General features: G+C 46.5%; 1 protein-coding gene across 7 annotated transcripts in view; it reads right to left on the reverse strand.

Annotated features, from left to right (window-relative positions):
• Nucleotides 1-804: 804 nt before the first annotated feature.
• The window catches only part of CAPN6 (calpain 6), a 49266-nt gene continuing 37746 nt past the window's right edge, over nucleotides 805-12324 (reverse strand). For 4 of the 7 annotated variants that reach the window (XM_069015640.1, XM_069015641.1, XM_069015642.1 and 1 more), the window contains 5 exons: nucleotides 9035-9157; nucleotides 7348-7550; nucleotides 5943-6064; nucleotides 1988-2124; nucleotides 805-1092 (listed from right to left, as the gene is read on the reverse strand). In XM_069015640.1, the coding sequence (XP_068871741.1) occupies nucleotides 910-1092; nucleotides 1988-2124; nucleotides 5943-6064; nucleotides 7348-7550; nucleotides 9035-9157 (768 nt within the window). In that variant the 3' untranslated portion in view covers nucleotides 805-909. Of the gene's footprint in view, nucleotides 1093-1987; nucleotides 2125-3836; nucleotides 4911-5942; nucleotides 6065-7347; nucleotides 7551-9034; nucleotides 9158-12324 lie in introns of those variants that run through there. The other 3 variants (XM_069015644.1, XM_069015645.1, XM_069015646.1) reach the window with 3 other exon arrangements.

The raw sequence follows: 12324 nt of genomic DNA on the forward strand, positions 1-12324 counted from the left end.
CTGACACCTGCCGGGGCACAGCACCTTGCTTTTACAAACCCACCCTTCTCATGAGCTCATTTTCTCCTCTTTCAGGCTGGTGCTACATCTGCCAAAACAAGAGGGTCGTTATTCCATTTTTAGCATTACATGGATTAAACAAAGCAAGGAGGCTCCCATTATTGCATCTGTGCTCTGGGCAAACAGCTGAACTGTGAGGTGCCCTTCCTGCCTTTGGACAGGGATACCAAACTGTGAGTCACCAGCTTGAGATGGAGAAGAGAAGAATCAGAAAGTCAATCTGAGAGCCTTCAGGTGGACAAAGCTCTTACTTGCTGGGTGTTCAAACAGGCACTGCAAGATCTGCCCCCTTATTTTAATGTTGGCCTGGCAAGACTGGTCTTCAGGCCACAAGCTATGACTGAACTCCTTGAGTGGTGACATTTTCACCAAGGAAGTGAAATTTCATCAAGAAATTTATATCCCTCTAGAGGGAAAAATGCCCCCCTCCCAAAGCCAGCGTGGCAGTGAACAAGGACAGAATGATATGAATCCACCTCGTGCCTGCCACTCCTCAGAGCTGCTGGTGGGTGCCTGACAGAGAGAGCTGCAGCCATTCCTGCCTGCACCCTCAACGATGCTGCTGGGAAGATGCTCACATCCTAATGAACTTACCTGCCAGCATTCCATTTGGCCCCTCTGCCTCTGCATGTGCTGTATTACGAGCATAGATACGTATAAATATGCATTTCCCCCTCTCCCAAAGCCTCTCTCCCCATTACCAATGATAATGTGGAGAGTTGGAGGGCTTTCCCCCCCCCCCCCCCCCCTTTAAAGCGATTATGCTGATGTGCACCCTGTGCGCTCCCGAGTCCCCGGCGCGGCTGCTGCGAGGTGACAGCTCCGCCTGGCTCTGCGGGGCTGCGGCGCTCAGAGCTCGGCGAGGTCATCGCTGGAGAGAACCTTGACGGTGATGTGACCCGGCACCTCGGCTGCTTCCCGGCCGCCTCTGCCCCGCAGCCGCAGCGTCTGCTGCTCGCGGGGCTCACCGGGGGAGGCTGCCAGCACCGCCTGCCCCAGGAACTGGTCACTCAGGAGGTTGCTGTTCCACACCTGGGGACGAGGGGACACAAAGAAACCCGGCTGAGGCCGGAAAGGGCTGTGCTCGAGAAGGGTCACCCGCATGAACCCCTTGGAAAAGCAGCGAGGAGGGGGCGTGCATCTAAATTTAGCGAATTGTCTAGAGAGCGTGAGGGAGAGTCTGGATTTGCATGCTCATTTACATAGGCTATGCAAATAAGGAGCGAAATGCAGCTTTTTGCTTTCTAGGTCAAAGCCTGCCTAGGAGAGGAATAAAAATGACCTTTTTTAGCTCATCAGCAGTAAAACCTACCTACAATAGCTCCTCTGTGCTGCTCTGCCTGCCTGTGCTCACCTCTGCACCTCCTCAGTGCTCCACCTCTGCCTGTGATGGAGCCTGGCCCACAGCCTAGCCTGAAGACAAAGTTTTCCTGGGCTGCATCATCTCAACACCAAGCTCCATTTCTCCAGCTGAGTGCTGAGGTAAACAGGCAGGTCTAGTTCTCACAGGACTAGAATTCAGGGTAGAAAACGTCTTAATAATAGCATTAGCTTTGGTTTTGTTTCAAACACTGACTCTGGACAACACTTGGCTTTTCTCTGTTTCATCAGGTACCACATGGGGCAAAAGGGAATTCTGCAAATTCTTGCAAAGCCTTGGAATGAAACATGCCTTGGAATGAAACGTGCCTTGGAATGAAACATGCCTTGGAATGAAACATGCCTTCTGATCTCTCTAGTGCCATCAGCTGGTGTTTGTGGAGGAGAAGCAGCAGCACAGCTCCAGGCAGAGCCCAGCAAGAGGGAGCAGAGCTTCTCACTCTCCTGGGTATCAGTCACACGAAGGAAAAGTTGGCCCAGTGAAGCCCAGGGATGCTGCTGTGCTGCCCTCCCTGCCCTCAGCAGCTGCCCTGTGTGGCTGTCACACCTGGATGGTGACAGGACTGTCGATGTCCTTCCTGTAGAAGATCACCTGGGTGTTGAAGATGGGGTTGGTGGTGTTGTGCTGCACCGGGGAGCGCCTGCTCTGGTTTTCACACTTGATGAGCACATAGGGATCTGCTCCTGGAACACAATCAGCAGCACAGCTCTGGGGACACAGGATGGCAGCTGAGACAATCCCCTCCTGTGCCTGGCAGCAGCGCTGCCACTGAGCACAGGACAGGGCACCAGAGCAAGTCACAGCCACTGCTCCCTGTCCAGGTGAAAACACAGAATCATGGCATGATTTGGGTTGGGAGGGACCTTAAAGACCATCCAGTTCCACTCCCTGCCATGGGCAGGGACACCTTCCACTGTCCCAGGTTGCTCCAAGCCCAGTCCAACCTGGCCTTGGACACTTCCAGGGATCCAGGGGCAGCCACAGCTTCTCTGTGCCAGGGCCTCACAGGGAACAATTTCTCCCTAATATCCCATCTAAACCTCATACATGACCCTTGCAATTGTTTAACATTTTAGGAATTCTTTGTTGGTTTTACACTGAACATGTTTATTTCTTATTAAAGTTGATATTTCCTTTCCTTTCCAGTAAGGAGCAAGAATCGATTTAGAAACACCTGTCTTCAAATAGAATGGGCCATTCCACTTTCTAATTAACTTTTAATTAAACAAAGTTAAAAAAGTTTTGTATTTCAACACAACTATCTCTGTCCATTTCTGTTGTTAATGACAGAATATCAGGGTTTTTTGCACACCTTGCTACCTCTCAGATACAGATTTTAAATAAACCTTGAGCATCTATAAGTGTAAGTCAGGCTTGTGATAGTTTCTAACACACATTTTTTAACCATCTACTCAATAATGCCACCACAGCCAGAAGGCAGCACAACTTTAGGCAACTTTAGCTTTTTAACAATGCCTACCCAGATGATTTCTCTCCAACACATCCCTCATTTACAAGATCAGGTATCAACATCTCACACGAACAAACCACGTAACAGCTGCATCCAAACCAGACGCAGCCATGTGCAAGGCAGACACAGATTTTTCCATCTGCTGCTCCATGGTTACACCTGGCCAGAGCTGCCTCGGGCCGTTTCCTGACAACCCCTCACAGTTCCAGGGCAGGTAGCAGGATTTTGGCTTTGCTGATGGGCAATTGCCTTCCGTGTCACTGAACGTGCGAATTCAGCTCTGGGGCATGGGGTGGCACCGCACTGCCTGATCAGGGGTGGAAAAGCTGCCCTCTTTGCAAAGCGATTTGGAAAATGGATCTGATTAAAACGGGGGTCTTGCCTGGCACCCTAATGGTGTTAACAGCTTTGTCCGAGGGCAAAGAGCAGAGCAACACCCGATCATTAACAGTAATTAAGAGACAGCGAGCATAAGGAGGGGTGGGGAAAGGACACAGAGCTTAAGGAGGTGACAGGCACATCTGCTGGATGGATGAGGGAGCAGTTAGTGAGGGAACTCGACAAGTGGCAGTGATGCCTTTTCCTGGTCTTAAAATCAAGAATCAAAAATCAAACACGGTTAGAAGGGGAAAAGGGATTTTACCTTGGTATTTATTTTAAGGACCCTTAGGTGCACACGTCCAGGTCATATGCATCGAGATGCACCCCACCCAGTCTATATGGGTTTCCTCCCCCAACATTGGGTATAATATTATAGGTGTTACTAATTAGCAGATCTATCAAAGATTCCCCAATGAGAGGCTCAGGTGAGCCCCCCTCCCCAAAGAACCTTCCCCTGCATGGTTCTATCTTGGTTTACAGAATGTGTTCTGGAGAGGACCTTGGGCTCTGGGGCACACTGATCCCTAACTACGAAACCTCTAAAATGTCTGGTCTCTCAGCTTGAGAAACAAGTCCAAGAATGTAGGCAAAAAGCACTAGGAATACAGAAGTTGTAAAAAGGTATAACAGGGGTATAAAAGAAAAGGCGAAAATCTTCGTGGCATCAGCAGGAAAGAGAATATTTGAAGGAAACATTCAAATTCTCAGCAAGACCTCGAGAAACAGAGGGAGGTAGAAGACGGACACAAAATGTTCCTGCACGGCACGACCCCATGATGGCAGTGCTGGATGGGTCAGTTGTTTTAGGAAAACTGCCTCCAATTCCAGAACAAAAGGAAGAAATGGGAGAGCCCAGGGGGGATCAGATGTTCTCAGCTATGCATGGCCCAGTTCTGAGCCTGGTTTATTTACAGGACAAATGAAAAACAGAAAGGTCTGCTAGAGTGGAAAAGCAATGTCCTGGTATTGGCCATGAGCTGGGGATGAAACTGGAGCTGCTACTCAGGAAAGGGCTCTGGCAGTGGAAGGAGGGCTGGGTTCAGCTCTGGGGCACATAAATGGCTCCAGCTCTGCCCTGAACCCCACAAGAGCTCTCTTACCCCAGTCCTGGCCATGCTGCTGCTTTGGGAAGTTGTAAAAAAGAACAGTGCATAGGAAAATGTGTGAATCTGTAAAAGCCAGAAACACCTGAACAGCAATGACATTTCTAAGGCTTAAAGAAATCTGTGATCAGTAGTCTAAGGCTTACTTTTTGGGTTTTTGAGAACTGCACTGAGGATCTAACACCCACCTCCTTCAGCACTGTACCAAAGCAAAAGGAAATGGAAAACATCCTTGAGGGAATGTTCCCAGATGCATTCCCTCTCCTCTCTACTGCTCTTACCAGTACCCAGAGAGCTCTGACACCCTCAGCTGCTGGAAAAGGGCACGGGACAAACAGCAGACACAGTGCTGAGACAAAAGCACTGCCCTGGCAATCACAGCAGGTTGTTTTGCCTCCTGCAGGTGAATCTCTGCTTCTCCTTCCTTCTGCTTCTCAGGCTGCTCCCAAGGCAGATTCCACTAATGATTCTCTGCTTCCAGGGCTGTCACACGCCACGGGGCCTCAACACTCAGCTTAGAATATAAGTGGTGAAAGACAATTAAGTATGCAAATCCAACATGGAATGTCAGTAGGAAGATCTAAAGGTGCAAAAGCTGATGTGTTCTCAAAGAGAAACTCGGGGAAAAGGCCTGACAGACAGTAGTGAGAGCAATTTTTGAAACATTTAAAGGCTTGGGAATGAGAGACGAAAAATCCTCAAGCACAAAGAGCTTCCTCATCATCCTGCAGACCTGCCCCTGTGCTTGACTCCCAGACAGCTGGATCCACTTCAGAACACACTAACTTGGAGAGAGGTACTTCCACAAGGAGCATCCAGGACTGAGTCTGGGCCATTATTCCTGACAACAGCAAACCACCCATTATTTTGTCCAGACAGGGCAATGGATCAAAGACAGCACCACGGAGTTTTCCAATAAACATTTAAAATAAAGATTAAATAAACTTCCTCTGGCCAGGAGCAGGGCTCTGATGACAAGCAGCACTGAGCTATGCAACCCTCATTCTCCTTCAGTTTTGTTTATGCAGTTACTCAGAAATTTGTACTGAGCACAACTCTGAGATGACAGCAGTGGGCTTTTGTGAAGATCAGTGTACTCCAGTCTCAAATCCCTGAGCTCTAGTGATACAAAAAAGGTATCTCTGTTCAGGCTGCCCTTACTTTCTGCACCTGCATAGCCCCAGTGTCAGGGTCTAGAGACATCCTGATGTTTTCAGGACAGTTTGCCAGTCTCAGTCCTCAGAAGCTCCAGAATGAAGCATTTAGAAAACACGTAATCCTGACAGAAGAACCTTACTAATCTCCACAATTAGCTCTTCAGGAGGGTCTGGCTACTCCTGCCCAGTTATGCACCTGCCCAGAACTTGCTGCTTGCATCCCCATATTCATCTGATCTCTCCACTGGAGAAGGTTTTACAACATGACAGAAAAACGAATCCCATAAATCCTCTGCTTGGATAATTTCTGACTGCTTACATATCAACCCAAATTGTCTTTAGAGGACTGAAAAGCCAATTCCAGTCTTCCAGACTCTTTTTCCACTTACCTCCTGATCTGTCTTGCTTCTGCAAACCCTCTGCAGAGTGGACTTTGATTTGGGTGACTCTGCGTGGGTAGCCACAAAGAAGACTCCAACACGTCATTTTAGGCCTATCTGCCTTCAGCTCCCTGAAAAATCATGGAAAAAAGCAACCAAAGCAAGGAATGTCAAGCAAACAATCAATGGTTGTGGAAATCTGGCGTTTTTAGAACGTGAGATTTGTAGTTTTTCCTCATCTGCCATTTTTGAATTCTGTGGTGCAAAAATGACAGATGTAAGAAATAAAAATAGAGCAAAGCAAAGTAAAACAGATTTGTGTTATCTTTGGCGTGGGAGCAAAAGTGGTGAAAAAAACCCAGTTTTAAATAAGGGAAAACACTATCAAATCAAGAAATAAATTCAGTGGGTCTGATTCATGAAGCACTGGTTCTACTCTTGCAGCAGCCACTGGTTTCAGAGGAGATGGTCACAGAAACAACAACTATCAGCACCAGTGCTCGGTGTCCTGACCTGGAACTGCAGGCCACTACAAGAGCCAAACAAAAAAGCCAAAAGACCCTAAATTAATTGTCCATGAGGTCCCTAACTAAACATCTCCTGACTGTAGGAACCCAGAGTGCTGAAAACATTTCTCTGCCTGTTTTTAAGGGTTCTTACCCCCCTGAACAACACTGTTTTAGCTTCAAACCTTGGAAAAAATTACCAACAGTCAGACAAGAACTAGAAAATACAGTGGTGGGAATGAGGTGATAGACTACTATGTAAGATTGTCACAGGGTGAAAAATTTAGAGGTTTTGGGCTTCTCTTTGTAGTAAATAGATAAGAGTTAAAAATATCAAAATGGAGGACTGTTGTTGTTCTCTAAACCTTCTTCTCCTTCTTCTACTACTCCATGTTCTGCAGTAGAAGTAGTTTGGAATGATTGGATAGAGAATTCCGCAGTTCCTGCCTGTGTTACTGAATAATTGGCAGGAAAGTGAAAATAATGTACGTTTTTGTAACTGTTGGTTAAAATATCTTTAAAAGGCTGTGTAAATTTTGATAATTGGTTCTCACTCCTACTTTTCCTCCTTCCATGCTGTACCTGGCTCATGCTGGTGGGCTCTGTTCCTCTGATAAGACTTAATAAACAACTATCTGGAAGCATTGAAACTACAGAAGACATCTCGCTTTATCTTTGAAACTCCTTGCAAGGACTTTCAGCAAATCCTCCCCCATCAGGAGAAACTCGATTTATGGCATGGTAAAGTGTCACCTGACCATGCACAAACCTGGAGATTCTCAGAGGTGGCCCTGATGTCTCCAGGGCCATTTCTGGAGCCACATGAGCCAGTGATTCGGAGGTGTTGGAGGACAACCAGGCAACCCCTTCCACGGAGCTGCAGCCTGTGGGCTGTGAGTGCCACCCACCTGAGCTTTGAGGGCACATCTGTGTAGAGCCTCAGGATAAACTTTGTGGGGACCCCTGGGATATAGGTGGTTGGGATGAGCACGTAGCGGCCTTGCTGCAGGGTCCTCCTCAGGAACACGCTGCGTGTGTTGGAGTAGGGAGACGTGGCCACTCTCTCCTGCACCGTGAGCTTGTGCAGCCTGTACCTTCTGTTATCCTCCACCTGCAGCAGGAGAGGGATTAATGCCAGCAGGGATAGCAGGGCTACCAGGCAGGATTCTCCCTGAGCACCACGCAGCTTTTCATGGCCATAAAACACAACGTGCAATAAAGACAAATCATTTGGCAAGTGTTTTCTCATCCGTTTAAGCCGTGGCAGGTGAAAGTTTGGGGCTGGCAAAGACAGGAACCCACTAAAAGAGGTGTGATGCTACTGCAGAGCTTGGAACACTTCCAGAGATGGACACACACCCTGAGGACTGCACCTGCTCCGACAAGGCTGAGATCCCTCTGCCTCCTTTCTCTAGCATGGAGAGAGCACTCCAGCCTTTCACAGCAGGCTCCCAATCCAGATGCACACAGCTGTATTTCCCTTGCCCTTTCCTGAATGCAAAAGCCACAGAATAACCATTCATGTTTTGTTCTAAGCCTTGAAGTTGTGCTTAACTCTTAACATCCTCTCCAGGGGACTGGTATTTGCCACAGCACAGTTAAAACCTAAACCCTTCTCTTGAGCAGCTCTTGGGGCAAAGGCAGCCCTTCATTCTTTTCTGGCACTTCTCTTCCAAAGGCCTTTAGTCATGCTAATGAGCCTGGTGTGTTAGAATGTGTCTAAAATAGAAAAATTATTGATCAGAAATAAAAATAGAGCCCTGAAACTTTTATGAAGGTGTGATTTTCTTTTTCAAGCCTTTCCAAATTGCAGGCATGAACAAGACAAGGTAAATTATTCCGCTTTCTGCAACGACACTTTTCAATATATGTGGTTAACAGGTGATTGGCAAATGAGTAGGTGTGATGCAGATGTCAGCATGTCTAACCAACAGGGTAGGGACATAGATTTAATGTAGGCCCAGGAGCTGTAGCAACAGATGACAGGATTACCCCAATCCTCAGTGAAAGAGCAGAAAAATTGCTGTTTCTTTGCTTCCCTCCTTCTCTGAGTCTGGGTGTTTTCACTTTACTCAATTGGCCTTGAGAGTGCAATTAAATTACCTTTTGGGAGCCCTGTGGTTCCTTTTCCCATATATTCATTTCCTGCTCACTACTCCAGCTTTTGAAAACACTCTTTTTTTCTAAGTGGCAACAGAAAAACTGCAGACTTTTCAACCTCATTCACCTGGCTGTATTTGCTGATGAAATGGAGGCAGAAGCCTCCAGTGAGGAGAAAAAACCTTCCACGTTTTAGGCATCAATATTATTTTGCCTTTCTCTAGAAAGCTTGGGGGTAGGAGAAGCACTTAAAATTCTTTTGCAAGGGGCAAAAACCACTTATTTCAAATAAATGAAATTTAATCAAATAGGGTTTGAATTGAACTAAATTCAGTTTACTTCCCATGGCCTGTGCAATGCCAGCTCTGTGCAGTGCCCACAGGCAGAGCCAGACCCCAGCATAATCCTGGCTCTGTCTGCCAGAGATCTCACTGTCAGGATGAAGCAGTGTTAAACAAACTGAACAAACTCTGCACCAGGAGTTTGGCTGCCTACCTTGAGTATTTCAAAGCCAATTGTGATGTTGTCTCCTTTCCCTTCTTTCTTGTACTTGCGGCGATCCTCCTGCTGTAAGGAGACCAACACTTTGTCCTCGGCCTTCTTAACATCAAAGATGTACTGGGAGGAGAGAGGAGAGGGAAGAGCTTTTGGAATTGCCTCAGGAGACTGAGGGTAAAGCCATCACCAGGGAAATATGTGCATACAAAGGGGGCAAATGGAAATATATCTGGGGGAGGAAGGGGAGTTCTCCACGTAACAGATATTGCCAGCAATTCACAGGTGGAAAATTAATGCTAATAATAAGGATCTTAAAACCAAAAGTATCAGGCAAATAAAAGGTATTGATGACAATGGTAATCCTAGTGATAGGACATGGCGGAATGGCCTTAAGATGAAGGAAGGTGGGTTTAGAGTAGGTATTAGGAAGAAATTCTTCGCTGTGAGGGTGGGGAGGCCCTGGCACAGGGTGCCCAGAGAAGCTGTGGGTGGCCCTGGATCCCTGGCAGTGCCCAAGACCAGGTTGGATGGAGCTTGGAGCACCCTGGGATAGTGGAAGGTGTCCTGCCCATGGCAGGGGTGGAATGGGATGAGCTTTAAAGTCCCTCCCAACCAAAACCATTCCGTGAATCTCTGATTCACATAAAGGACAGCCTGGGATGAAGCTACGAAATAACTGGAGTCAGCAGAGAATACTTCATTTGAAAGCAAAAGACAAAAGATGAAATTTATTTAGCTATAAATCAGGAGTGAGATTTAAAAAATAAACTAACAGACTCCACATGGGGTCTTAGATAATTTTTGATTCTTCTTTTACCTCAACAGTGCCTGTGAATTTCAAACATCTTTATATAGGGCCTGCAAATGAAGGAATCTTTCAAATCATCGTTTAAAAGGCACTTTGTTCTGCATCTACCGTTCCTATTTAATGTAAGAATGACAGGAATGCTAATTTTGGACTTCTCCATTTTCCTGAATACCCAGTAAAAAACAGCTAAGAAAGACTCCTGCACCTTTAACATGCAAATATTTTATCCAAACTCTTCACAGGAAACTTGAGTCAGCTTGGGTTTAAGACAAATCAAAGGAATTTATCTCAAGTTTAAGCAGCAGTTCCCACCTTACTAAATCAGACATTACTAAAAATCACTACCAGACCAGTTCATAAGTAAGTATGAATGAAAGAAGGTCAGACAGGTGTTTCTTTATATGACAAGGAATTAAATTAATTTGTTCATTATTAGAGACTCCTTTAAATTTTTCTTTGTGCATGCAGAGGGCAAAAATGAGTTGTCAGTGGGGGGAAGAGGAAATTATTTACCCCAAGTTTAGACAGATGCTGTACTCTTCCATCCTCAAAGACATTTAAATGTGAAGAAAATAAATAGAAACATAAACTTGCAGCAGTGCACAGCTGGGTACCACGTGCACCACATGTTCTGATTTAAGCTGGAATTCCCTGCAGCATGGAGAGGAATATCATCATTGGTTCAGTTCCCCCCTCCCTTCTCCTGCGATTGCTGCTAAAAAGCAAATTATTGAGCTTTGCTCTGAGGTAGATACTGAGCTTGCCTTGGTTACAGACCCATCCACGTCCCTCTGCCTTGAGCTTTGCTGAACAAGGCCCTGTCCCAAGCTCTTATTTGAGTTCTGTATCACTTATTGCAGCAGAGAAAGCACAGGGCCCTGGAGAGTCCATGGGGTTGTAAAGAGCCTCTGCAGAGAGAGCCTAAAAAGTGAGATATAAACGTGCAGCAACACCCTCTAAGGCACATTTTAATCCTTGTCCCTGTTGAACCATATGCAGGGTTACCCCCTCAGCGTGTTCCAAGGCCATGGAGGGGTGGGAGGAGAACACGTGGAACCAGGAAAGCTCTCCTGGTCTGGTGACAGCTCTGCAGCTGTGACCTTCTTCTGATGGCATTTCAGCTGTCTTAATGATCTAGAAGTCAGCAGGTGACTGTAGAACACACATAGACTTGGCTTAAATTGCCTTATCAGAAGGGACTGGAAGTGTCACAATCCCTCTCTGCACAGATAAACCTCAAAGGAGGCCTCAGTGCTGGGAGAACAGAGAGATTATCTCTAGATTATGGTGGTGTGTGCCAGAGTAATCTGTAATGGCTCTAAGATAACATAAATGTGTTCCAGCACTGCTGCTAAGAGCCTTTTAATCAACTGGCCCAGAGATAACACTGGGATACAGAGGCCTTCCATTGCATCAAGCACTGCACTCAGCTGGAACCGAGTATTTTGTTCTCTGTGACAGCTAAACACTTACAAATGAGACCAGACAAGCAGTTGGAATACATCCAGACTCTTACAGGGCAATACCTGAATTAAATCACCCTCTGGAAATGAGGCACTGACAGAAGGCAGAGCAGTGAAGAACTGCAGGGTGAGCTGGGAGTCTGAGATGTGATCTGAGCAGCAGAGGCTGCACTGCTCCAGCACCCTGCTCTGCAAACAGAGGGTGCAGGCAGAAACCTCCCTTGCAAGTGCAGAGAAGCAGATCCAAAAACATCTCTAGATAACCTGGACAGAAAGAGGAATTTTCAAAGTATTACCTAACAGAGTAAGTGCCCAGATCCCATGGACAGTAACTGAAGTTTTATGCCTGAATTTGCATGTGCTGGGATGAAAACACATCCCCAAGGAGAAGGGCAGGAAGGTGGGAAAGGGAGTGGGAGCGGATGAACAGATAAACTGAATAGCTTGAAATGACCAGGTAGGATGAGAGAGGAAAATTCTGTAACGCTGATGAGAGGCTGAGCCTGGGGAAGAGACCAGGTACTTCCAGAATCTTACATTCATGCCAAGGGATACTAACTAAATACAGTGGATCAAATCCCCAGGCTGTTTAAGGGTGTTAAGTGAGTTCTGTCATTAGAAAATCACACTTGTTGCCTTTCAAAGACTGGGAAACTGAAAGAAGTCCAGGCAGGACATCAGTAATTCCATTGTGTGTGTGACTCACCAGCCCCAAACATGATCAGTTCTAAATAAATATCTAAACCCTTCTGAGAAATTGCACCAAAATCACTGAAACATGCAGTACCCAGCACACTCCCAGGGCAATGAGATTTTTGTCTAGCACTCACTGCCAACTCCTGAACAGGGTGGATACTTTAGGAGCCCCAGCTAAAGTGGCTACACATCAATACCTCACAAAACACAGGGATTCCCACTGGGGGTTCTGAAGGAGGGTTTATCTGTTATCAAATACCTCGCAAAACACAGGGATTCCCACTGGGGGTTCTGAAGGAGGGTTTATCTGTTATCAAATA

The sequence above is a fragment of the Aphelocoma coerulescens genome, chromosome 4A, assembly GCF_041296385.1.
Source record: "Aphelocoma coerulescens isolate FSJ_1873_10779 chromosome 4A, UR_Acoe_1.0, whole genome shotgun sequence".
Classification (NCBI taxonomy): Eukaryota; Metazoa; Chordata; class Aves; order Passeriformes; family Corvidae; genus Aphelocoma; species Aphelocoma coerulescens.